The following is a 27,986-nucleotide window of genomic DNA, read 5'->3' on the forward strand; positions in this document are numbered from 1 at the left end:
GAACAGAGGATACAGACATTTCAATAAGCTTTTATTCCACACATGCACAAAATTTTAAAAACTTATCGAACATCTCAAACCAAACGAAAAGCGGGATGACGAGAGAACAAGGCCATACAGGCAGCAACATGGAATTACCCTCGCGTACCATCTCCTGCCCGGCCTCTGCTGCACCTGTCGGTGAAGGAAAGGGACCTTCAACGTGAATTGCGTGTTCGGATGGGCTGAGAAAGTAGCGTATATGCGGTCCTATACAACTGTGACATTTGGCGTTGTACATCAATACCGATCACGACGCTCCCTGCCTCCTAACGAGGTGCGGCACTTCCGTGCGGGGAGACGCCATGAACCCATTTCAATTTGAACTTTCACCTCGCCTCGTCGATACCGGGGCTGCTTCATATCTTCCCACAAGCCGGCCCTTCCCGCCTCCTATCGAGGCACGACACTATTGTGTAGGGAAAACGCCGTAGCTTGTCTGTGATCTTTACTTGTCCCATCTCATCACCTGTTGTAGCGTCTATTGATGTATCTCGACCTACCACTATGCATAATCTACCTAACTTGGGGCACAGATGCCAGTCACATATCCTGTCTTTCTTAACTTTCTCGTTTCTTAAAACAGTCCTTTTGCACCTTCCTTTCCGACAAATGGTGAGATCTCGGTAACCTCACATTCACTGACTATGTGTTCTTCCCCCATCATTAGGTGTTAATCGATCCCAGGTGGTACCACTCACTCAGTGATCAACATCAGATGTCGTAAACAACACAAAAACACAATAACCGAGCGAACTACCTGCCTCAGTTCAAAACACAATCGACAAAATAAAACAAGTGTACAAGCCAAAGCAAAAGAAAATAAAAAAAATATAAACTTCGACACAAGGTCTACACTAAAGTAACAAGTGCAATGACCGAGCAAAAATCTTAGAACATAAAATGGCATACAACATTTCGGACTCTTATCACCCTAGCTGATCCCCGGGCGCTCAGCGTGTACCCGTATGCAGACTTCTTCCCCGACTCCGAGTCACGGACCCTCGTTAGATGGTCCGAGCTTCCACCTACTCGACTCAGTCGCGGAGTGGGGCATATGCGAAGCTATCTTATAAGACCACCGCTGCGCATGCCCGGATTTGGTACGGTGTACATCGAGTGTGCTGCAGTTCCCCTTTGGCCCCACAAAAACCACCCCGTTGCGATCTAGGTACTCCTCAATCTCATCTACTCTCTCTAACGTTCGGTTTACCACCGTGTCGACCAAGACTCCGACAACTGCATCCTGGGAAAATCCATTCTCATCCAACTTCATATCTGCTACTCCTACTGGTAATGCCTCATCGTCTCGGGGGACCTTCGAGGTAGAAACCACAGCTAAACCGTCTGTATCCGCTCTAGCAACCTCGACAACTTTTGTTTCACCCAGTGGCACCGGCGCGTGCGAGCGTTCCCCCCAAACACACACTCGCTCAATGGCGGAAAATCCTCCTCGATCACGGAAATTACATTAACCACATCCCCACATGGTGAGCCGCGACTCGTTTTTACGGAGCTTGTTTCCTTGCGAATATTTACGATCGCGATTGACCTCTGCGCGTCACCGTCGTGAGGAGAAGTTGCGTCTAGAATTCCAGATTCGAACCTTGTCACCATCTCCTTGTCTTTGTGAATGCGGCTGCCACCCGTCGAATTCCACTTTCGTCGCCGGTATCGGTGGCATTCTCGCCAAAAGTGACCAAACCTGCCACAGTTATAGCACCCGGCGGGATAAGGGAGCTGCCTTGGGAATTCCTGCCAATTTCGTTTCACCTTTTTGCGTACTGCCAAGCTCTCCACAAATTTTTCGAGGCGGTCAAGACGGCTATGCATCTCATGAATATCCGTGTTCTCTTCTACGTATCGAACGGGTAACGTAAGGCTCCACGACACTTTCTAATTCTGTTCTTCCTGGACCACTATGGCAATGGCCTCGTCAAACGTTTTCGGGGCCCGAGAGAGAACAAATCTGCGGACCGGATCCCTCAGGCCCAGTAAAAATTGCGAGAGCAATTGCTCGGCCAGAATTTCGCGGCGCAGTGAAGCTTTCACCGGATCCTGACTATCGAAGCTCGCCAGGGGGGCGGTCCCGAGCATGCGCAAGCGACTCGCAAATGACCCCACCTCCTCATCTGCCTTCTGTCTCGCGTTTAAAAACCTTTCCGTTTTGAAGATAAGTGGCTCCATATCGAACCTCTTGAGGGCCAAATATTTGAACTCAGAAAACATTGCAGCCGCAGCGACGCCATCATCCCACCACGCAAAATCGTGCGCCACGCCTACCATCTTGCATCGTGCTATGCAGACCAGCTCACTATCCCGCCATCCACCCAAGCGACTAACCTGCTACAAATTTTTCAAGACCCTAACATCCGGACCCGTATCACCTCCCGTAAACGATGGAACCATGTCCGCTAACATTAACGCGCTCATTTCTAGTGGGTTGTCTCTGTCGCTCATCTTGGTAGCCTGCTCGTTCATTTTGCTGCCTCTCCTTCCCTAGTACGAGGGTGAAATCTCGCACCGTTCCCCCAGCAGTAATCCCACCGCTGCTACCACTGGAGACGTCCCCCGCTACACCACCGATTTCCAAAGAGAGGGAAGACCACCTAACCCCTTGTCTATCCGGTTTCCTCTTGGCTGTGTGTCTCAATCACTTCCCACATACAGGGATTCGTGCTGGGGCCGGGAAGTAAGAGACGCTACGACCTATTCCTGTTTACTGATTCATTTAATTTATTACAAACTGCAAACATCGTATACCCGCGTACATCAACCACTACACAAAATTATAACACATGATTTACACACTCGCAATGTTCGACACAGGGCAGGCACATAAAGAAAGTAACTCCAACAATACAAGGATATGCATATACAAAGGAGACACACGACGACACAAATAATGACGTTATCAATGAATAAAGCCACGCAATGTCTCAACACGCCGCTTCCCTTACTGAAAAGCTCGTCTAAATAAGGTGCATAACGGTCGTCTCATGAATCGTCCATGTTGTCGGTATTCATCGTCCTCGTCGTCTCTCTCAGCGATTTCCATCTAAATCTTCTTTCATAACGTACCGCAATCACTCGCTTCCTCGTTTCCCATCTCTAACTTTCATTCCTCGTCATACCATCCCTGCCTTAGTCTTCATCTCATCAACTCTCATCACATCGTCTCCTCGATCACCGTTCTGTAGTCCCTTTTCGTAGGACATGACTCCGCCCCTCTGTGGTACCTAACCAATCGCCACTGTTGACACGGCACATTTCTCTGTCATTCGGTGTGTATCATCTTCGACGGCCGCCCCCGCGGCCCACACCAGTAGAAAGCCCTCTCCCGAACAAAGCCGAGCAAGTAACAATGTACAAACTCAAGCCTCAGAGACAGAAAGATGGGCGAGCTGTCCCAAGACACGTGAATTACGGGCGAACAATGGTCCCGATGCTTCCGACAAAGTGCGTCGTCTGTAATGGCCAACGTCCGTAGTTTGCAGTGTTGTGCCGAAATGTTTTCGGCTGAACCGATTGCCCCGGTTTCTGGTACTTGATGAGCCGATGTCCAGAACGAGTCTCAACGTCTCCATGCAGCTCGGTGTCTCTCGCGAAATTCTCCGCAGCCGCCGCTTCTTCGTCATTCAACGCCGCGGGTGGCCATCCGCGCAGAACGCAGTAATGAGCCCTGGAGCCACGGAGGCTGATGGAAAGTCAGGCTGGACCCGGCACAGGCTCTGTAGCAGGGTCGCATTCACCGAACCAACAAAAGGTGCTCTGCTGCTCCCCCATGCCACAAATCTGAAGGGTGCGCGCGGATTATTGCCACCGTACTTTGTCACACTGTCTGTAGACAACAAGGCGCCGCCCCCGGTCCTCGTGTTTGCGCGGGGGGGCTCGCGAGGAAAGTAGAAATAATCCTTCCAGACACTCCATTTCGGAATGCCTATTCGTTACCCCGAAGGTTTTTTTTTCTTTTTTTTGTGGGTTTAAGGAATGAACATAAACATCTTCAAATGGCTGGGGTTCCGTCCGTGTTTGCGGGGGCGTCACACCCTCAATTTCAGCTGAACCCTTTTTGTAAGTCTCCAGGTTTCTGCTACATAGCTAAGTACCGGCAAGATGCAGCTGTTATATACCTTCCCCTTGATGGATAGTGGCAATCTACTTGTCATGATTTAAGAGTGCTTGCCAAATGTGCTCCACCCCAATGTTATTTTTCTAGTTACTTCAACGTCGTGGTTCAGCTCCGCGGTCATTACCTGCGCTAAGTAGACAGTCTTTTACAGCTTGAAGCGCACTATTACCTATCTCAAAGCGCTGCTCTCTTCCGAGGTACATTATATATATACTTTCGTTTTCTGCAGATGAACTTTAAGACCTACCTTTCTGCTCTCCTTGTCTAACTGCGTAATCACGAGCGTCAATTCGTCCCCCTGAGTTACTCAGCAATCCAATGCCATCGGCGAAGCGCAGGTTAATAAGGAACTCTCTATTAACTCTTATCCTGAACTGTTCTTAATCTAGGCCTCTGAAAACTTCCTATAAGCACGCGGTAAATAGCATTGGGGAGATTACATCCCTCTGCCTTACATCCTTTTTGATTGGTATTCTGTTGCTTTCTTTATGAAGCAATATGGTAGAAGTTGATCCCCTGTAAATTTCTTCCAGGATGTTTATATATACTTCATCGACGCCCTGATTGCGCAGTGTCTGCATGGCTGCTAATATTTCCACTGAATCAAACGGCTTCTCGTAATCCATAAAGGCTATGTATAGTGGTTGGCTATATTCTGAGCATTTCTTTATTACCTGATTGATAGTATGAATTTGGTCGATTGTTGAGTAGCCTGTTTGAAATCCTGCTTGTTCCTTTGGTTGATTGAATTCCAATGTTTTCTCAACTCTGTTAACAATTACCTTTGTACATAGCTTGTATACTACGGAGAGAAAGCTAATAGGCCTGTCATTCTTCAAGACCTTGTCATCTCCTTTCTTATGTATTAAGATTATGTTAGCGTTCTTCCAAGACTGTGGTACTCTTCCAGTCAGGAGGCACCTAGTAAACAAAGTGGCGAGTTTTCCTAACACAATCTGTCCTCCATCTTTCAGCAGATCTTATGTTACCTGGTCCTCAATAGCAGCTTTACCTCTTTGCATGCTCTCCAAGGCTTTTCTGACTTCATCTAACATTACTGGTGAGGTGTCATCTGGGTTATTGCTAGTTATTATAGTATTAAGGTTGGGGTTGTCCCGGCTACTGTACAGGTCTCCGTAAAACTCCTCCGCTATTTTAACTATCCCATTCATATTGGTAGTTACTTTGCCTTTTTTGTCCCTTAGTGCATACATCCGATATCTGCCTATCCCAAGTTTCCTCTTCACTGGTTTGACGTTTCCTCAGTTTTTCAGAACATGTTCAATTCTCTCCATGTTATACCTTCTTATATCGGATACCTCACGCTTATTAATCAACTTCGAAAGCTCTGACAGTTCTATTTTGTCTGTTGGACTTGAGACTTTCATGATTTGATGCTTTTGATCGCGGTTCTTCGTCTCCAGAGACAGCTTGCAAGTGTTTGCATTTTGCATTAGATTGTGTTCAATCGTAAACATGGCAGCGTAAACTAGCAATTTGCTGTCCGGCTACCTGGAATTTGGCTAAATAGTTTCCTGCCGCATTGTTAAGTCGATCGCCAGAAATGGAAGGCATACGCATGCAGTCCATTTAAGTGGACTTTCTTTGCTTCGATTAACCGGCGCCTTGTCAGCTAAACAAAGCATCGGTCAGTTTTATGGAGGTGTCGTGCGCGTATTTTTTCTAGGTTATTTGGTTATTTCCTTCGTTTATCTTTTTAGGGGAGATATATAGAAGACAAGCCAGCTCATATCAGCTGTAGATAACCGTTCCTTCAACTACAAACTGCTTTCGCTGCCACACGGACGCAGTGCCCTCGCTCTTCGTGACAATGAATGCGGCATGCTAAGCGAAAAAAAACCCCCTCTGCTGTGTGATCCTTTCACGGCCGGTGCTTCACTCGAGTGGTTTCCCTTGATTGGGCAACGTGAGTAATGATTATGCTCGTGAGTCGAATCATTATATTTTTTATGTGAAGATTGTTTTGGTGTGTACGGCAAGAACATTATTGGGATAGTAAATACAATCACCCATTCCTGGGCTAGCTGTTCTTGCAGTCCGTCTTTGTAATTCATCACTATATATATATATATATATATAATGTAGGCATCAATTGTGAACTTCATCCTCATCTGAGCAGCAATCAATCATTATCATAATTTATGGGTGTACGCTTCATCACCGGATCCGTGCCGCTTGTTCGCCACCGAGTTCGCGGCCAGGCCATATAAACGTCGTTATATCCGAGTCATCGTACGTGGTGCAGGTGGATTTACTATCCCCCATACACCCCTCACCACGTCTACTCGTTCGAGCTCCATTTGGGCCGCTGTTTGCACCCTCTGTTCCCCATTATGTCGTAGAACTAGTGACCGACGCCCATGCTACTTCTATCCCTAAGGCACAAGCCCCGCCTCTTTACGTCGTAATCAGCAGCGTGACCTCCCGATTTTCGCCGTTCTTAAAGGAGAAGATCTGGGGGACTGGCTCGGCAACTACGAGTAAGCAAGCGCTACTTATTTGTGGAACGACTTTCACAAGCTCCATCGCGCCTCCATTTATCTCATGGGTGTTGCGAAGACTTGGTTCTTTAACCATGAGATCGACTTGACCACTGGCCTGGCCTTTTTACCAGTGTAGCGATGTACTTAGTTTCCTGCTTTCTGTGCTAGCATCATATACTCCTGACATCTGCCCTACCGGCCAATCACAGCAGATGCCCGGCCCCTGAAGAACATTCGAGGTCGTAGGTGTTAGGGCCTCTTCGCATGACTGGCGCAGGAAATCTATATACGGTGACTGCCATATATCATCTGACGTGCTTCGCCGAAACAACGTCTATGGTTACTGCCTCATTCGCGGAAGTTGCTGAGTTCATCCTTCAGGTTATAATTCTACGTCATGGGGCACCTAGCATAGTTGTCAGCGACCTCAAAAAGGCGTTGTTATCCCAATGACTAAGTGTAGTTCTAGGCGCATCTGGCACTGTACAGAAGACAGCATCTAGCTACCATCCTCAAAACTAATGGTCTGACCGAGAGATTTCATCCAACTCTTGCCGACATAATCGCGGTCTACATTACATTGCACTACAAAAACTGGAATAACTTCCACGATTCTTCACCTTCACCTACAACACCACTGTTTAAAGCACAGCTGGCTGAACAAGTAAATGACTGTGCGAGTGTGTGCACTCGCACAGCCAGTTCCTTGGTTACCCGTTGCTCGATAATTTTCAACGAGAATGGGAGTTTTTTTTTTTCGTTTCATTGAGCTTGGCGCTGACACTGCAAAATTTTCAGCTGCAGAAGCTGGGATAAAAGACGATGGCATCGCTGTTTGCTTCACGTAGCGCCACAGACGCTATGACGAATTGGCGGTCGGTGGTGGTGGGTGGGATTTACAGCCGGCGCCTTCTGGACCTCGTTCGCGCACACAAATTATTTTAAGAGGCATTTTTCTTATCTGTGTAGGCGAAATAAACCTTCTCCTTCTAGTCCTCGCTGAAAAAGACACATTATTGGGTGACCGTGTCATGGTTTTTTAATTAGGCTCGTCTAGGTCTGTAAGCTTTAGTGTGTCCTGTAGGCTTACATTCACCAGCCTTATTGACAATTCGACTTGCCTTGTCAGATGTGACTCGTGCACACGATGACGGTTTTTTGGTATCGTGAGTCAGCATAACGAAAAATTTCACAGCTGTAGAACCAACACGCACTCTGTTCCTGTAGCCTCCATTATCAGTGGATGATGACAAGGATCGTGGTGCGCCTGTGAGTGCCCGTGGGCTGCCATAACGCCCGTGCATCAGTGCGAGGTCACGTGATGGTGGGTACTTTTTGTGGGCTTTATCTACCTGTCAAGAGATTAGACACGCAATCTGTGCCTTGTTCGAACAATTTAATTTTCAACATTCGGAACACGCAGCGTTGTACGTGGTAATTCAACTTGGCGACAATCGTCAGCTGACGTTTCATGGACAAGCCATCTTTATTGTACGGCCGCCTATGATGCCGCCACGCCTTTCAAGTGCATACCTGCGTTTGACTATTTGCGATGCACAGTCAAGGTTCAGAGGTGATAGGCTCCATCACATCAGTAAGAAAGAAAACTACTCGCCATAGTGACGCAAAGCATACTTTATTGATATTTACGTTACAAATGTTAAATGTATGCGCTGAAATCTTACCGTCGATTAGATTTTGAGGTCGTCTCTGAGTATGGCAACCGCGTCAACACGAATAAATCTGCTCCAGAACAGCTGAAGATGCGGCATGAAGAATACGCCCAATCCTTCCAGAAACTCGGTCAATCCCGGATTGGCCCCTGTTACGTAGAGCTGCGCGTCGTCGATTCGTTCGGGTGAGACGTTGTAAAGCTGAATTCGATGTGGTTCCTCGGGAGTCGGATCAACAACAAAGTAGAGTCGGAGCCTGGCGGCCGAAATCTTGGAAAGGTACAAAAGAAGCAATTGACTCATTAAACCATGTTGTGAAAACAGCTGGATTGTTATGTGCAAGAAGCTTACAACGCAACAGCAGGCGATCTATATAGGGCAAGAAAGAGTGTCAAAAACGCTTTTGCACGTCCTGAACGCTTCGCCTTTCGTTAAGTTAAAATAATTTTGCAGGAGAAATGATGTTTTTAATGAATGACACCTGGAAAGTAGAGAGATGGAAAGCTTAGAAAATGAAATAGGCATCGGTTTCAGTTTGCTTCAGAATTCGCGGGAACCTAATCGTCCTAGTCTAGCATGTAGTTTGACAAAGCGCAACATGAACAAATATCGACTTCTACCACGTTTGACTGAACTACAAGCCTCTAGTGAGAATCATGTGGTAGGGGAGAAATTGTGGAAAGCATTAGGTTGGAACATCCACGTTACAGAGAAGAATAACGTTGTTGCCAAACAATAGCTATAGCTTAACTTTTCCAGTAACTTTGGAATGCCATTAGTCGGCCCTCTTTGCCCCCACGAACATAGTTTTATAATTTTTCTTGGTTTTAGAAAGCACTAGCCCAAGGAATATTAGCTACAGCTTAAACAAAAACGCCAAGGCTGCGAAGAACGCGCTGCACAGTCCCAACGAAAGCTGGAAGAGTGGCCTTTCAGGGCATTTTATAATATTTGGGTAACTGCTGCCACTTTCTGGGTACCCACTACGCCATTATTAGTAAAATTTTTTGTGTAGTTGGCCAGCATTCACTGTGCCATCCTTCGCCATTTTTAGGAGAAGCGTGGTATTCGCAACACACTTGCTAGGAATTTTGCAAACTTTTTAATGCCATGGCTGACGACGATGAAGAATCATGCCTGCAGTGCGTATGCACCGCACTTAGTAAATGATAATGGAAAACAAGCATTCGAATGAGTTTGAGCATGAAACGACCCACTCGTTACGCCATCCGCAATGCGTGACACCTGGTTGTTCCTTTGGTGTTCTAAAACGCTTTATTGCTCACATTACCGCGATTCCTTTCCCGGCGTCAAGCGTACCTAAAGGCAGTTTAGAAACGAGTTCCAAGCCCCGGCGTGGCTCAGAGGTAGAATACTGCGCTTCCGCGCAGCGGACTCGAGCACGAATCTCGTTATGTCCTTGGTGTTTTCTGTTTACCGAGTTTTTTTTTATTTATTGCGATACTGCTTACGGACACCGGCGGTGGCAGCGGCATCAGCGGACAGCTACGGTGCCACACATAGCCCGTGTTCTTAGGTTTTACCTGCCCAAACCATGATGTGAGCATTATGCAAGCTATAATTGGGTTCTCCGTATTATCGATAAACATTTTAAGCGTGCCTTTCTTCTTGCTCCCTTGTGTTACTGGGGCTTTCTATCTCTAATTCTATTCCCTGTAAAATTAAATAATGTTTTTTGCCTGCCCGTCTCTTTAAAATGCTGGGCATACCTGTTTATGTATATGCCATAAGAATTATTTCATTCTATGAACATTCTACACGTTGTCGCGTTCTTAAAGCGCCATGTTTACGCATGCTGAAGTACAAGTAACCATTTCATCATTTTTCTTCGTATCCATCTTCGTCATTACCTGGCATGGCAACTAGGTCCTCAGTATATCGAGAGAATCCACTTCATCTAAATAGTATTTGTATAACTGTTACTGCAACAAAATGCGTAACTGTTACTCAGCATGATTCAATTGCAAAAAGAAACGCTATGTGGCGGAGTAACTACACTAATTCACACGTCATTTTATCTTGAACGAAATGAAAGCCGTGAAAAAGGACGACGAGCAAAGAACGACTAACATGTTCGAACATACTGTATTTCGCGATAATCATTTGTTCCAGATGGAAGCATACCAAGTGGTCCAAGTATCTATTCTGGTAAAAAAAAAAGCTTTTTGAAGCTAAACGACTTGCATTTTGTGTGCCCGTTCAACCATGCATTACTTTCAAAGTCCATCACATTAACTGAATACCGATTCAGTTTTTCCATGCGCCACAAGCTATGATTACGCTCTATAATATTCCAATTTGTAGGCTATGTTGATAGATGAATATATCGGTACAGAGATATTATGATGATCGTGTTTTGACTCGTCGACGGGAACTCTTTTACCGCTCAATTTTTATCAACGCGGCCTTGTTTAGTGCGAGGCCCATGGGGCGGCCTATATTGGTCTCCCACAGTAGAGCACGAAGTACTCTAAATCATTAACCACTTTTGCTTGACAAATTCACTATATGTACACATGAAGAGTGCACGGGGTGACAACCAAGATGACGAAATCAGTGCCTCTTTCTTTTTCTGGGAGGGAAGTAGCTCATAACAATAAAAAAATGGATGTGTAAAGGTTGAAAAATGCATGTAGAAGGTTGCCAGCAAAGCTATTCATTTCAGGAAACTCATTCAGTGAGCTGAGCTCTCCTCATCATGCGAGAGCCACGCAATGCATAACTTCAGCTCGTGTTATTGCGATAGAAAATATATGGACACTGATTGATATGTGGGGTTTAACGTCCCAAAACCACCATATGATTATGAGAGACGCCGTAGGGGAGGGCTCCGGGAATTTTGACCACCTGGGGTTCTTTAACGTGCACCCAAATCTGAGCACTCGGGCCTACAACATTTCCGTCTCCATCGGCAATGCAGGCGCCGCAGCCGGGATTTGATCCCGCGACCTACGGGTCAGCAGCCGAGTACCTTAGCCACTAGACCACCGCGGCGGGGCAAATATATGGACACTCTCGGCTGGATTTTGCTGCCAGCGCCGGCGTCACTCACCATACATGTAAAATATATATATATATATATATATATATATATATATATATATGTGTGTGTGTGTGTGTGTGTGTGTGTGTAAACACAAGAAAGAAAAGGAATCGGAAAAAGACTCCGGCGCGCGCAATCGAGCTTCTGAATCGTGAGTGCGAGGCGTTAACCAATGAGCCACCGGGAAGCACCTCCTGCAACGTTGAAACTGCAAGATATCTATATCTAACACATACCGCTGCTGACGGGCATATCGGGGGAGGGGAATTATCGTGTTTTCAGCATTACCAGCAAGACGGTGCAATGAGCGCGCGTCGCCACATTGTCATGACGTGGCGGCGCGCACGCTCGCTCTTATCTCTCATGCGTACGTTGTGGCAAAAAAGGAGGGGGGAGACGCTCATTTGCGTACGCTTATCTGGCGGTGGGCAGGATCGTACGTCTTAGCTGGCCTTGGGTTGTGACTGGAACGACTCTGTTGTAGTTACCGGATGCACAAAGATCACTGCAATCGTTGCACAGTCCCCGTTTGCGAAAAGGGCGCGCTTTTCAGACACAGCGAAGTAACAACTGAGACGCTTATTAGCGTCCATATGTACCTCTGAGTATGTTTCGTGTGTCAATTGTGCGTGAGAAACGTGGGGCACATTTCGATCTGCTTGTCATTCTGCGCATGACCTCCCAACTTGTTGCTATTTCGTTCATTGCTTCGACTTTGCGGTAAAGATGTGACTTCTTTATGACTTGACAAAGCGGTTGCTCAGGCTAGTATTGTCTCCTCTCTTATGCCCTAGTTTGTTGCGCTGCGCAAACATGTTTCATGATGGTATCGTGTGGGAGCTACTGGTAGAGGTAAAGGTAGAAGCGAGAACATGGACATAAAGGAAGGAGGTGTCTTGGCGACTTCGGAAATTTTATCCGCAATAGACCTTGCATGGGTTATGAGTGACACTTATGTTCGGGGGAGCGAAGACGAAGAAGTGTGTTTTGAATAGGAGCTGCTTCTGCTAACTCCGGCGTATTTCAGTTGTAATTTAAGTCTGTTGATCAGTTTCCGCTGCTCCCTTGGAGGGGATGGAAGTAGACCACCCCGGGCGCCTGCCGGCACCAGCGGCGTCAGCGGCGACCGCCTCCAGGAAGCGGATGGGACAAGCGAGCGACAGCGACAGTGAAGATACTCATGCTTACTATCTCAGCAGTGAGGACTTCTCAATGACGGTTTCCAACCTGTGCTGAGCCGCAAGGCGAAGAGATGAGGACATCCTCATCCTCAACTATTCAAACTGTAAGTGAAGCGCCAAAATCGAACGCTTATACCATCCTGTTTCTGCCTGCACTTCCTACCGTCAGCATGAAACGCCTTAACAGACAGTCTGTGTCGAGGTCTCTGAAAACGCTCGTGCCAAATGAGATCACGGACATAAGAGTGAACGCCAGAAAGAATATACTGGCTGTGGACGTTTTGCACGCAAGTGCGTTGGGCGTTCTGCGCAGTGTAACTGACTTGGACGGCAACCAGGTGCGCTCTCATGTTCCCTTGGGATGTGATGTAGTAACCGGCGTGATCTACGACATTGATGTCGCTATTTCCAATAAGGACTTAAAGCTTCTTGTCAAGTCAACAACTGATACTCCAATTGTTGATGTCACCCGGCTAGGCAAGTCTCGCTGTGTGAAGATTGCGTTTAAGAGCACATCACTCCCCTCTCATGTGAAGGTGGGGTACTTCAGACATGTTGTGCGGCCTTTCATTCTAAAGCCTCTCCAGTGCCGTAAATGCATGAAACTTGGACATGTGAGCAGCGTCTGCGAGAATTCGGTGGTATGCCACCGCTGCGCCGAGCACCATGAAGCGGATAAGTGCGTCGCAACTGTCAAGAAATGCTCTAATTGCAATGGATCCTATGAAGCCACATCGAAGGCTTGCCCGCGGATTCAGAAGGAAATTGCCATCTTGAAGGAGATGGTGCGCGATCACTCATCTCATCGAGAAGCCGCAGCTAAAGTCAGAAGGCGTCGTTCACGTCGACGTCGGTCTTCGAGGACGCCCGCTACCTCCTCGACACGATTGCGTGATCCCTCATCAGATCCACCTCCTTTGCCTCCCAGACCACATGCCGCGGGAAAGGCTGTAAAGGACAAAGCCAGTGAGCATACCCTGACTGCGACAGAGTGGCTTGCACTTCAAAGGGAAGCAGCATCAAGCGAACCGAAGGAGCTTCATGACGGCCAGTCCGCGCTCCCGGTTCGAGATCTTTCCAACCAAGACAGGCAAGTGACTGCAATCGTCCCGGTTCGAGATCTTTCCAACCAAGACAGGCAAGTGGCTGCAATCGTGCAATCATTAATTGCCACGATTCGCACGCTACTGAGCAGCATACAATCTCCGTCTGCTAAGAGCGCACTGCAAATACTGGATGCACTGAATCCAGTTCTTGCTAACTTCGCATAAGCACAATGGCTCAACAAAATCTCCACTTCCGCACTGAAGTTAAAAGTGCGTCGATTTTTCAGTGGAATGCCAGAGGCATGAAGTCCCGTATCTCGGACTTGCGCCAATTTGTTCGGGCCAATCAATTTCCTATACTTGTCATATGTGAACCAAACGTGTCAACGCCTTATAGATTGTCTGGTTATGAAGCTTTTTGTTCAGCCGCTTGCGAAGAACGAAGCAAAGTAATTGTTTACATTCGCACAGACTTGACTTATCTTTCGCACCCAATAAGTTCAAATGACGACAATCAGTACGTGTGTCTTCGTGTGAAGAAGAATGGAGTTTCGTTCACGCTTATTGGTGGATATGTATCTTCGTCATCGCGATTTGACTGCGACAGATTAAAAGACATCCTAATGAGAACCGATGGGCCTTGGATCATAACCGGTGACTTCAACGCCCATCACATGCTTTGGGGGAGCACTAGGATGAATGCCAGGGGCCGGAACATTGTTACATTCGCTTCCGATTACGACCTTTCCATCATGAACGATGGTACCCCCACATATCTGCGGGGTCTCACGTATGGCAGTTGCGTTTATCTGACACTGGTGTCACGGTGCTTCTCTCACAAAATTAAGTGGTTTTGCGATATTGAGAATCATGGGAAAGATCACATACCCACCTACGTGACGATCGATGGTATCGTAAAAAATTTCTCTTCCGGTGTTGCAATTGGCACTGACTGGTCGATTTTGCATCGTGTGTTGAGAACGCTTGCCAAGAGGGCCTCGCCTGCAGCCTGAAAATACCATAGTGGAAGCTATGCGAGCGTCCAAATGTAAATTACCATTTTCGTCTAAAGTTACACAGTTTGACATCGAACTGGAAAAATTACGAGCTATACGAAGGCGTGCAGAACGACGATACAGACGCACAAGATCAATTTACGATCTGAGGGAAGCAACGCGGCTCCAGAAAAAGATTCAGCGACGCATTTACAAACTGGAGAGCGAACGCTGGAAAGCATTCTGCGAATCTCTAGACCCTCATAAACCGCTGTCATATATCTGGAGAAGAGTTCGTGGTCTTCGCTCCTCTCCACAACAACGGCACCCTTTTAAAGCTTTGGCACTCCATCAGGGAAAAACAGAACTCGAGGTGGCTGAAGAATTTTGCACGAGAGTTGCCGGGAATATTGTGAACGAGAGCATCGACGCCGTGATCGTTCCTGAGACGCGATTACCAGAAATGGACATTCCGTTCACCATGGAAGAACTGGAACGTGCGTTAGTCGCTTCTAAGCGGATGTCATCGCCAGGTCCTGATGGTATTACTTATAGTGCGTTGGGACACCTTGGACAAAAAGCTAGAAAAGAACTTTTAACATGCTTCAACAACTCCTGGCTCAGCGGCAGTGTTCCCCGAGAATGGAAAATTAGTCCGTTAATACCACTTTTGAAATCGGGAAAATCACCATTGGACTTGACAGCGTATCGTCCTATTGCCCTCGCAAGCTGCCTCGGAAAAGTGATGGAAAGGATGGTTCTATTTCGTCTCGAGTGGTACTTGGAACGATACACCAAATACCCTTCTTGCATGGCAGGCTTTCGTCGGGGCCGCTCCTCCATTGACTGTGTCCTTGATTTGTCGACATTTGTTCAACAAGAAAAAAGTCGCAAGCGCATATCAGTGGCACTCTTTCTTGACGTGAAGGGTGCATATGATAATGTAGCTCACGATGCCATCCTCACTTCTCTCGCAGCAATGGGCATTGGTGGACGAATGTTTCAATGGATAAAAGATTATATAACTGGCAGAGGTTTCTTTGTACAAACATATGAGGGTACGACTGCCCAACATTACACCTACTGCGGAGTACCTCAGGGAGGTGTTTTAAGCCCCACATTGTTCAATTTGGCCCTGATTGGTCTGGTGAAGGTTCTGCCAAAGTCGGTGTGCCTATCCATATACGCCGATGATATTTGCCTCTTGAGTGCTGCAGTTACTCGCCCTCAGGTGCGTGCACGAATACAGCGGGCAGCAACCCTCACAACAGCCTACCTTCAGAAACAAGGCCTAAATATATCAACTGTGAAGTGCGCGTTGATGGCGTTTACACGCAAACCAATGACGCCATACTCTGTTTACATCAATGGGCAGAGTGTCAAATATGCACGGACGCATCGTTTCCTTGGCATATTAATCGACAGAAGTCTTTCGTGGAGCCCACATTGTGCGTACTTGAAGAAGAGACTGCTATCTATTGTGCATATCATGAAATTCTTGTGCGGTAAAGCATGGGGAACTTCTGTGGCCTCCATGCTACAGCTGTACAGGGCCCTATTTCTGGGTCTATTGCGCTACAGCTTGCCGGTACTGACTAACACTTGCAAATCGAATACTCATTCATTGGAGAGTTTGCAGGGTCAGGCACTGCGTATCTGCCTAGGACTGCCCCGATGCGCTTCTACTTATGCCACAATCATGCTTGCCAAAGACCATCCGGTCAGAACATATATAGCTGTGGATTGCCTCAGAGCGCACATTCGACATTCTAGCCGTGTCCCCGACCACCACTTGGCCCTTCTACCTTCCGGAAGACCACGTGCTACGTTTTCAGACGTCATAGCCAAGCACCTAAACAGCATTCCATCAGGATATACGCCAGCTGCGAGAACGGCATGCCCTTTGTGGTGCCTCGACCAGCCGCAAGTACGTCTAGAAATTCCGGGAATCAAAAAGAAAAGCAATCACTCCAGAGTAGCATTGAAGCAAGCAACACTGCTAATATTACATGAGTTGTACTTAGACCGAACGCAGATATACACTGATGGGTCCGTCTCATCCAGCAGCTCATCAAGTGCCGCTGTAATTCCGGCTGCAGAAATGACAATCAAGTTTAAGTTGTCGCATATGACTACATCTACGGCATCAGAGCTTGCTGCTATAAGGGCTGCTTTACAATATCTCGTTCAAGAACGTCCAGGAAAATGGGTCATATTCTGTGATTCGAAGGCAGCGCTTCAGAGTTTGCAGTCTGCCATGCGTAGGAGGAGCCATGACCAACTGGTACAAGAAATAAGACATTGCCATCATGAAGCTCTAGCACGAGGGCATGATATTATATATCAATGTCTGCCTGGACATATCGGTATTACCGGAAATGAACTAGCCGATGATGCAGCCCGTTCAGCCCATGAAGAAACCCGTGTAGTCCCGATTCCTCTATCAAGGAATGATGCAGCAAGACAACTTTACCTGCTGGCTCGAGATCTCACACGCACGTTCTGGTCGTCTACCAGCTTCCAAAGGTGTCAATTTTATGAACTGGATCCTTCGCTAAAGCTAAAGCTACCATCACAACTTTCCCGCTCCGATGCGACACTGTTATGCCGCCTTTGGTTGGGTGTTGCATTCACAAAGGTGTACTCCTTTCGCATTGGTATGGCAGACACTCCTACATGCGACTACTGCGGAGATGAAGAAACCATCGAACACGTCCTCTGCAGCTGCGCTTGCTACGACACACAGCGATGCCAGCTACGGATGGTTTTGAATCGACTTGACCCCGGACCATTTTGTGTGCAGAAGATACTAGGACCTTGGGCATCTGCCTCAGTTGCGCAGAAAGCAACTAAAGCACTGCTTCTTTACCTTAAGTCAACAAACCTGAGCGACCGCCTGTGAACTGTGTGTGCTCACCGAGTGTGCTCGTGATTGTGTGTACCTTCTCATCTTTGTGCAACCTCTTTTCTCCCCTTTATCCCTTCCCCAGTGCAGGGTAGCAAACCGGATGTGCGTCTGGTTAACCTCCCTGCCTTTTCTTGTATCTTTATCTCTCTCTCTCTCTCTCTTATGTTCGGGTGCGCTTTTGTGATATGGGGGTCCGCAAAAAACACCTTATGCAGTATAGTTTATAGGTCATCGTTGCGTATACTGCTGCCTCGCGCTACGCGCGACTGCATTATTGTCTGCCCAAGCTTTGTTTTGAAAAGTAGAAAAGCTAAACATATTAAAAAAGGAGGAAACCAGGCGAGTCATTGCCTCCAAATTTCACAAGGTAGATCCACGCATAGTGTGTAGCATCTTAATCATTAAAGGCGAATAGAAGACAACGAGGTGATCACGTTTTGCCCTGCTTTCTACGAGTACCTCTATTTCGTTTTGCTCTGCGCTGCGCTTTATAAAGACTCAGAACGTCATTACTTATAAACTCGGCCAATCTGCTATACATGTGAAATTTGTTTTTCAATATTGTGGTAACCATGTACACATATTGGAGTCACAGACGTTCGATCGCTTCCTAATTTCAACGTTAACGCCACCGCCAAATAAGTGTGTTACTGCAAAAATTATTACCGTGGTTCCCAACTTTCCGGTGCCACCCGTGCAGCTGTTCCACTCCGCGTTGATTTGCAGTGGATCGTCGGCGAACGCCTCGACCTCAATGAGCGTGCGGTTGGCGACGCAGAACGTGTGGGGCGGCTTGTATGCCCACAAGCTCCCGAGGCCCGTCACTTCAGGTGTGGAAGTCTTGAATCCTATTATCCAATTCTTCTCCTTGCTGCCCGATATGGGGATCGACTGTGGAATGCGCCGCAGATAGGCATTGATGGTCGCTGTCCAGTCAATCTCCGGAGTGTTGTCACAGCGTGCTGCACATGAAGTCTCCAATTATTTGTCGATAGACACGGCGTCCGAACTTTATCTAGAGCCGAACATAAACATACCAAACCAACACATAACGAATCATTTTTCATATTGAACAGTTGTAAGATCTTCATGTGTATAGTTTCTATGTACAGTATATTTAAATACCGAATTACTTATACCTGGAAACTTTTTCTGATCTTTTTGAGATTTTATATAGCCTGGATTGAATTTAAATATTTCATACGCAGAGGCACGCAGTCAGCGCAGCACTTATGTTTTTCATCTCTATCTCTTCAGAAGTGGTTAGCATTAATCAAGGTTCCTCAAAAGCAATCAACCCGTTGTTTAATCCTCCAATTAAGCCTATGAGATACTGCAGGTCACATGGAGGCGACTAAATCTGGTGAAGAGTGAAATATGTATAGGGGGATGCTTTAGCTCCACTATCATGAATACTAGGAGAGTTTTGGCGCTCTGAAAGAGATTTCTTTGATGACGCAATAGCGGTGGCAGCCTTTACAAAATAGATTTAGACAGTCCATAGTGTCGGTTGTAGTCTAGTAGGTAAATTTGGTTTTGTGTCAATTTAGCATATTTTTTAAATAAAAGCAATTGGCAACCTTTAGAAAAAAAACTCTCGGAAATTGCGTGCTGTTTTGGTCTAGTTGTATTATGTAGATTGTTTATGAGCCTGAAACTGGCCACTTAGGAAAATGTGCTTGCGCTACTCTAACGTATTGCAGGAAGGCTGCGTTAAAATGCAGGCCAGCCTCAGGTAAATCTTCTTCCTTATATTCCCGGCTTCAGTCTTCGATGAGAGTTAGGGAAGGATGTTTCATCCACTAATGCGGTCGGCAGCTTGTTCAGCAAACTGTTGGATTCATAATTTTTTTGTTGATCGGAGGTGAGGTGTGGAAGATACCCAACTTTCGTGGCGCATACCAGTTTTTTGATGAGCCGTGAATATATGACACCCCGTGCCTCGACATTGAGCCTCGACATTGAGGAGCTTCGTACTGAATAACACTTGCCAGAGTCTTTTCAATAGGCGGTCGGGAATCGTTGCATATTCTGCCAAGCAGATTATAACACGCTGCAGATGCTTTGTCGGCGTAACAAATGCTGCCAGTGTATCGCAGTGGTGGCGGGCGGTGCTCTGCTGTTGACTCGAGCGTGTCGTGCTCGATCCCGGCTTTCGCATCTCGGCCGAAACGAGATGCCAGAGGCCCGTGTACTGTGCATTGTCAGGGCCCGTTAAGCAACACTGGTCGGTAGAAATTTCGCGAAGCCCTCGACTAGGGCGTCTTTGATAACGTTGGTAGTTACGGGACGTAAAAGTGCATCTGTAAACGACCACCTCAACCATACCGACGGAACAAGAAAAATTACGTGGATAACTCTACAGCGTGTTGTCGTCTAATATATCCGTTTTTCAACCAAAATAACTTATGCCGTTTAAAAAAAACAGATAATCGAGGTCACTGGTGTCAGAATTCGAGAGCATAACTGGGATACGAGGTTTCTGCTTCAAAGTTTGGAATGTACACTGATTAGAAAAAATTACTTGGTTTAGCTCTACCCATAAATCAGTGGCAATTATTGCCAAGAGGTGTACATCATCTCGACGTGAACGTAGGGGGGTGCTGAAAAGCTCGATTATTTTTTGTGCTAGAAATTACGATATCGAAGGACATCAGTATACCTAACACTGCCATGTATTCTGTGTAATCCAGACAGTTGTGTGGCTATAGTTAGCACCAGACTGCTACCCCGCCGCGGTGGTCTAGTGGCTAAGGTACTCGGCTGCTGACCCGCAGGGCGTGGATTCGAATCCCGCCTGCGGCGGCTGCATTTCCAATGGAGGCGGAAATGTTGTAGGCCCGTGTGCTCAGATTTGGGTTCACGTTAAAGAACCCCAGGTGGTCTAAATTTCCGGAGCTCTCCACTACGGCGTCTCTCATAATCATATAGTGGTTTTGGGACGTTAAGCCCCACATATCAATCAATCAATAGCACCAGACTGCCACTATCCCTCAAGAGGAAGGTGTATAACAGCCGAATCTTGCCGGTACTTAGCTACGGAGCCGAAACCTGGAGACTTACAAAGAGGATTCAGCTTAAATTGAGGACGACGCAGCGAGAAATGGAAAGAAAAATGGTAGGTTGAACCTTAAGAGACAAGAAGAGAGCAGAGTGGATTAAGGAACAAACCGGGGTTAATGATATAATAGTTGAAATCAAGAAGAGAAAATGGACATGGAACTGGTATGTAGCACATAGACACTATAACCGCTGGTCAATAAGGGTAACTAACTGGATTCCCAGAGAAGGCAAGCGGGCTATGGGGGAGACAGAAGGTTAGGTGTGCAGATGAGATTAGGAAGTTTGCGGGTATAAATTGGCAGCAGCAAGCACAGGACCGAGTTGACTGGTGGAAAATCGGAGAGGCCCTTGTCCTGCAGTGGACGTAGTCAGGCTGTTGATGATGATGATAATAATAATGATGAGTTAGCGCCAGCGATGGTTTCTTGTTCAGGGCTCTCTAGCTTAGTTCTCTCCTTTAAATAATACTGACGTTACTTTGTCTCGTAGCTGCATATTAGTCGTGACTCCTATGCTCTGTTAAACGAAACTAAATTAAATTGTAAACAGGATGACTGAAAAATGCTCACCTGTAACAAGGTTATAGTCGTTATTTGAGGCAGTGCCCAACTGGAACACAGCGAGTAAAGCGAATGTGAATGCTAGTGGCACCATGATGGCTCAGAGATTTTTTGACGAAGTCACGCAGCTGAAATAATGAGTTCGGACCACTGAAATGATGCAAAAACAAGAGCATGTTTGACGTAAATATATAGGACTTGCAGCAACCATTTGTCATCTGAAAAACTACATTGTCCTTTTGTTGAAGTATTATACAGATATAAATTTCAGGAATTATTTAGGAGCTGAACTACGTGAGAGGCACCAAATATTAGCTGACTACAGCACATCCAACTGTGCCAAATGCCCCCACGCATATAATAATTGGTTGGCTGATATAAGGATCTGTGTCGGTGGGTCAGATTTAAACGACTAGCGTACTGAGCTTACGGGAAACCTCATTGCGTATTTGCTTCTACGCCAACTCATGCCTCATCCCTAATAACTAGCACTGAAATTTTCTTTAGATTTGTGTTGTCGATCCTAAGAGAAGTGTAGAAAGCGCACGCAAGACCATTAAAATATATGAGCTTATCAAATGCCATACTTATGGGCTTTTTCGCCCCATGTTTTCCTGCTGCTAGTTATGGTAAAATGTCTACAACTCACTTGAAGAACTATAACCTCCTTACCTGGCATTGAATTAATATAACATTTATTATTAAACATCACCGCCAGCCTATTTTCCACAATAAATTTGGAGAAATTTATGTCATACACTGAGATGAGCTATGAAGTGGACTCTTAAGAACTGTATATACATATAGAGTACGCTAGTATTGTGTGGTTGGCTCACCAGAAGGTGTTGAGGACAAAAATAGAAAGAATACTAAAATTAGCAGTCCGTTTCATAAGCGGTAGATACCGACACACACACTCAGTGACAGCTTTGTTAAAGTCCTGTGAGCTTGAGTCTTTGGAATGTCGCAAGCGCAAACATCGCCTTAAATTTCTTTTTAAGATTACAAGCGGGCAAACAAAAATAAATAAGGATTTATGTCTTCAGCCCCCTGCAAGGTGATAAGATCGTCTTAAGAATAGTAGAGCAATTCAACCTTATTGCATACGCACGAATGCTTTCCACCACTCCTTTTTCCCAGACACAATAGATATGTGGAATAGTTTACCCAACGCGGTTACGCAACAAACAACGTCAGTGAATTTTTAAAATGCATTAGACTGTTTTCTTTGTAGTAATGCGTGCTGAATTCTGTTGTGAGCATTTATTCGTTGATTTTTATGTGTATTGTCACTGTTTTTTTTTATTTTTCTGTTGTTGGTTATTCATCTCGTAGTTAAATGTGCTTTTGAATTTTTATTTTATGTGCGAACGTTACGTACTTTGTGACACCCTCCCTGTAATGACCCCAAACACGAGGTTGACAGCATCAAATAAAATAAATAAATAAATAAATTAATTAATATTTAACCATCATTCGCTGTTTTCGCCCGCAGCTACGAATTATGATAGCCTGCTTCGACCTGATGTCGTGGGTTCAATCCCGATCGTGACCGTCGAATTTCGAAGGATTCGAAACGGTCGATTTCCGTTTGTGGTGCTATGTCTTTGCGCGTTAAACAGCTCTTGACGGTACAAATTTTCGGTGCCCTCCACTACGTTGCAGCTCTTAATCACAAAGTGTATACTGATGGTAACCAATGTGTTTCTGAGAGTGGAGACATATTTTTGATGTTGTTTGTGAATAAATATATAAATATGTAACTATTGTGCGCTGTCCATTATTGTTTTTCACACTTACTATCGTCGATACTAAAGCTGTCACCATGTACACCACTAACTGATGTTCGGCAAATATACGCTTCGTGAAATGATAACATTTTGAAGCTTACCACAACATTAGTTAGGTGTTTTATCTTACGATGTATTTTTGCTAAACAAAAGGCAGCACGGTGGTCATGTTGGAGCTATTTCGGTGGAATGCATTATTCAACCTTGATACCCTGTATACTCGAAACACAGACATGCTCCCATCATATGTCTTAAAAATTTAAGTTGCTTACCTTATGTCCCGTGCGCCTCAGTTCGACGTTTGAAAGTGCGCCTACTCATTGGCGTACCACGTTTATAAACGCTCCAATGTGTTTCTTCAAGGATGTGACCGCCACAATATCGGGTGCATTCCGTAGCACGGCGGAAAAACAATTTGACAAAAAACACGGGCCCACGTCCTAAGGCTTGTGGCAATCTCGACGATACACGCATTGTGGCGACTAATTGATGCCTCATGAGGGTCTGCCGTTGCGCGATATGCTCGGAGTTCGTAAGCCGCCGCAGCAACCACGTCGCTTCCTTCGTACTCGAGGACTGATTGAGAGCGGCCTTGCCACTGAATTGCGTCCGTTGCAGCGTGACCGCGAAAGCGACGCCGTATCCGGCCTGTGCTGTTAGCCTCGCTCGACGCAGATTTTGATATGCTTTCTATATTTGTCGAAGTGAAAGCCTTAGATGTGTCATCAAACGCTCTGACCGCTGGTGCCGGTAGAGGCATTGAAACGCAGTAGGAGAAAACGTATCATTATGCGATGCCGTCACTATAACGTTATACGTATTACATGACGCCAGAATAGGACGCATTATGTGTTATCACCGCTTCGTCAAAGGTGCCCCGAAACGGTGGCACTGTGAGACGTTATGAGGCAGAGAAACCTTGCGAGACCATCGATTTCGGGAGGAAGGGCGCAACTACGTTCGGGGAAGAACGCTTTGGGGTAACGGGATTCTATACAAGCGACAGCGAAAAGAAACAAGATGGCTTTACCATATTCGAGTCTCTTAAAGTAAATCGAGAAGGGACCGTGTATGATTTTATTCATTTGTTTATTTTGTTAAATTGTTCACCAGGGCCTGACTGGTTATATTTAACGCAGAACCTCTGACAAGAATGTACGTCGACTACACACTGTTAACAAGTTCAGCGAAAAAATTCGCAGCATTTTCGGAACGCCAACGCAGCGAGCATCGAGGTAATTTACACAGTAGATGGATACCACAAACGATATAATAACCTAAACGACAGTATTCAAACTGAAAATGCAATTAAAATATTATCTATAGTTAAAAGTACATCATATAGATAACATTTTAACGCAACGCTTAATGCATGCTGCAACGTACACAATACGCGCACTTGAAATGAGCTTGATGATCATTTTCTCGTAAATCTTAGTCAATGACTCCGCACATAAGGTGAAATGACGGTACAAAAAAAGAAAGACATGCAAAAGCGCTTTCGTTTTTGTTTAATGCCATCTTTTAGCGTGGTGTGAACTCTCATATGCGACACTCAAATTACGAACTAAAGTCATAAAGGTCGTGGTTTAAATATGTTGGACGGTTGTGTGTTTTCAATCAGTGACCTTAATGTTTTATTTTAGTAGACAGACCGACCAAATGATTGCTTCTATCAAGAACAGCTCATCTGAAAACAAACAAACAAAAAGATATGTTCTATTTTGACACTGTAATTCATTAGTTCTCATTCAATAGCTATTTGTGTCAGGACGCAGTTGAGGTGTTTCGTTGTGAGAGGTCATTAACCAAGTGTGTACACACTTCCACGTTTTTAAGGATACATCGTTCACGCTTTGACCGCATGCTGTGTCAGCACCCCAAAAAGGCCTTCAACACATCCAGAGTGGCCAGAAAATGCTGCCGATTACTAACAGACAGTGCTGACAATACTCTACAGCTCAGCAGGTGGCAAGGAAATTACAGGTATAATTTAAAGTCGGTTCGATATAGTCCCTTTGTCTTTCGACAAATGGTAGCACATACAGAAATGGCCGTGCCACATTCCCGTATTCGTGGGTGTATGAGGTGAGTACATGTATCCGACTGGCTGACCTGAGCATCGTTGACGCCCCGCCGCGGTGGTCTAGTGGCTAAGGTACTCGGCTGCTGACCCGCAGGTCGCGGGATCGAATCCCGGCTGTGGCGGCTGCATTTCCGGTGGAGGCGGAAATGTTGTAGGCCCGTGTACTCAGATTTGGGTGAACGTTAAAGAGCCCCAGGTGGTAGAAATTTCCCGAGCCCTCCACTACGGCGTCTCTCATAATCATGTGGTGGTTTTGGGACGTTAAACCCTGCATATCAAATGAGCATCGTTGACGGTGCAGTTACCGGTGACTCGGTGAGATGCCTCCACTTTCCCGTGCATGCGAGCGATCGCATGCACTGGAGGTAAGCCATGGGTTCGAAAAAAAAGAAAAAAGGGGGGGGGGCGTTTCAAGGTCATCACGCTTTTGACATAAGTTTTCTCCCCAGTGCAGTGAGTGAGTGAGTGAGAATTTATTAGAAGGCAGAGAGGTCGGCCTGAGCTAGTTCGCTCTAGCCTGCTACTCTACACAGGGGTTAAGGGAAAGGGGAAAGAAAGAGGGATGAAGGGTGATAATGGGGACAAGAAGAGGTGGTGCGTATGTACAGTAGCCACTTAGTATAGTACCCTACAGTCTAGTTTCTAGTCCAGTGCTTTTTATAAAGTCTAGAACAGCCTTTGTAGCAGTTTTTGACACTGTTTGGTTGTTTATTGCTGACAATATGTGGCTTTCACTTAATGGTGTTCGTCCAATGCTTGCCAACGTTGCAGTTAGCATTTCTCTTTGTGCCACGTATAATGCACAGTCACAAAATATGTGAGCTATCGTTTCGCGCACTTGGCAGCGTTCACAATTTGGGCTGTCCGCACGGCCGATTAGGTGGGTGTAGTGACGAGTGAAGGCGACGCCCAGGCGAATTCGGTGCAGTATATTAGCATGTCTTCGGCTGATTTTATCTGGAAGACGAAAAGTCATACTGGGGTCTGTTTCCCGCAGGCGCTTGTTCCGGTGATCTGGTAGCAACCAGTAAGTGGCAGCGCATTCGCGCATTAGTGATCTCAACAATGTGTTGACGTCACCTCGCGTGTAGGGTACTTTGACGTACATAGGAGCGTTGTATAATGCCGCTCTTGCTTCGCTATTGGCTGTTTCGTTGCCAACCAGGCCGCAGTGTCCAGGAATCCCTTGGAGTGTAATCAAGTGACCACCCCTGTGTGTTAGGTCAAATGCTTGGACGATTCCTGACGTTAACTCGTAAAATTGGCCTCTTCTTAAGCAAGAATGGATAGCTTGAAGCGCTGATTCTGAATCAGACAGAATCGTCCATTTACGCGGTGCTTGGTCGTTCACAAATTTTATGGCTTCTTGTATAGCAACAAGTTCTGCAGCTGTCGAAAATGACCTATGATCTAATTTGTCCTGTCGGGAAATACCGAGTTGAGGGATCACGAAGGCTGCAGCTGAGGCGGATGAAGTTACGGATCCATCGGTGTAAATGTGCACAGAGTCGCTGTATCGGTCATCTAAATGTGCCAAGGTGAGTTGCTTGAGGGCAATATAAGAAACATGCGACTTATAAGAAATTCCACGTATGTGAAGGCACACCAGCGGTTTAGTCAATGTCCATGGAGGTGGTGCAGGGATTACGGCAGGTGCAAAGCCTGACGGGATCATGTGCCTATGCGTATCGAGGCATCGCGAATAGGTACAGCCTGGTCGGTCCACTTGTAGCGAAGACAACGGGTGCTGTGCATGTCAGGTCAGCAGACGAAGGTGCACTCGAAGAGGCTCACAGGACGTGTAAACCTGTATAGGGTAGGTGCGTGACTCCTCTATAGTGCCAGAGGTAGATGTGCACCGTGGCAGGCCAAGGCATATTCTCAGTGCTCGTGCCTGATGGCTCTCTAAAGTACGAAGGCACGTTGCCCGCATGCTGGAAAGCACAGGTGAGCTGTACCTTATATAGCCCACAAACAATGCCTTGTAGAACTGCAGAAGACTTCTCTCCGAAGGGCCCCATCTCAGTCCTGCTATAACACGATGAACATACACAAAACTGATTAGTTTGTTCCTCAGCACAGTCACATGCTTTCACCAGGACAGGTTGCGATCAATGACGACCCCTAAACAGCGGTGGTGCTTAACCACGGGAATCACTGCTCCGTGAGCGAAGATTGGGTACCGCGACATTGATTTCTTCGTAAATGCCAATGCAGCTCATTTTGCTATTGAAAGTTCCTGGCCCTGACGACGTAAGTACTTAGATGTTATTGATGTGCCTTGTTGTAGCCTTGCTCGCAGTTGTGGTCGCGTTGCTCCAGATGCCCATATGCATATGTCGTCCGCATACGCACTGATTCTGACAACGTCGGGAAGCTCAGCTTCAAGGCCAATGAGTGTTATGTTAAAAAGCATGGGGCTCAGGACGGCGCCTTGCGGAACTCCACGGCTTACGAGGTGTCTGGCCGTGTCACCATCGGATGTCTACATAAAAATGGTACGTCCTCTGAGATAGCTCCCTATCCATGCGTGTAGTCGGCCACCTACGCCGATGTCTTCAAGTGCGTCAAGAATGGCCTCATGGTAGACGCTATCGTACGCGCCCTTTATATCTAAGAAAATGGCCCCTACCAATCTCCGACGTTGTCTTTCCTTTTCAACAGAAGAAACTAGATCTACAACACAGCGCTAACTTTCAACAACAGTTTATTACACGCAGATCTCCGTGGTGTATGCGATCCACCACGCCAACGTCGCACGTGCGTAGCTCTAAAAACCATCAAATATAACCAACGCGCGTGTTCCAATACTTTACAATTTTATATTTTTCAATCTTTTTCTACTTTTTCTTTCTTCCTTTTATCCTATGTTACCACAAACCCTATCGCGAATACATGTAATCAAGTTCCTTATCTGTCAACACCACTGATGGGCTGCTCACACA

The 27,986-nt window shown here is 46.2% G+C and overlaps 1 protein-coding gene across 3 annotated transcripts; it reads right to left on the reverse strand.

Annotated features, from left to right (window-relative positions):
* Positions 1–8,292: 8,292 nt before the first annotated feature.
* Positions 8,293–23,386, reverse strand: LOC142765525 (uncharacterized). Of its 3 annotated transcripts, none has more exons than XM_075866645.1 (5): positions 23,228–23,386; positions 21,175–21,315; positions 18,209–18,504; positions 14,532–14,648; positions 8,484–8,618 (listed from the first exon to the last, which is right to left on the reverse strand). In XM_075866645.1, the coding sequence occupies exons 2-4, from the start codon at positions 21,257–21,259 to the stop codon at positions 14,532–14,534; spliced, it is 498 nt and encodes a 165-aa protein (XP_075722760.1). In that variant the 5' UTR covers positions 21,260–21,315; positions 23,228–23,386; the 3' UTR covers positions 8,484–8,618. The 3 variants fall into 3 exon arrangements, with proteins under 3 accessions (XP_075722758.1, XP_075722760.1, XP_075722759.1); XM_075866644.1 differs by having other exon boundaries at positions 8,485–8,618; positions 14,528–14,648; XM_075866643.1 differs by lacking the exon at positions 14,532–14,648 and having other exon boundaries at positions 8,293–8,618; positions 23,228–23,385.
* Positions 23,387–27,986: the final 4,600 nt, after the last annotated feature.

This window comes from Rhipicephalus microplus, chromosome 6 (genome assembly GCF_043290135.1).
Source record: "Rhipicephalus microplus isolate Deutch F79 chromosome 6, USDA_Rmic, whole genome shotgun sequence".
NCBI classification, from domain to species: domain Eukaryota; kingdom Metazoa; phylum Arthropoda; class Arachnida; order Ixodida; family Ixodidae; genus Rhipicephalus; species Rhipicephalus microplus.

What these genes read in the sequence shown, in the direction of transcription:
- LOC142765525 (XM_075866643.1), bottom strand. Translation starts at nt 21,259, where the DNA reads ATGGTGCCACTAGCATTCACATTCGCTTTACTCGCTGTGTTCCAGTTG. An exon ending in CGACTATAACCTTGTTACAG is followed by an intron (nt 18,505 to 21,174) that starts GTGAGCATTTTT and finishes CTTCATGTGCAG; the next exon opens with CACGCTGTGACAACACTCCG. An exon ending in CCGGAAAGTTGGGAACCACG is followed by an intron (nt 8,619 to 18,208) that starts GTAATAATTTTT and finishes TACCTTTCCAAG; the next exon opens with ATTTCGGCCGCCAGGCTCCG.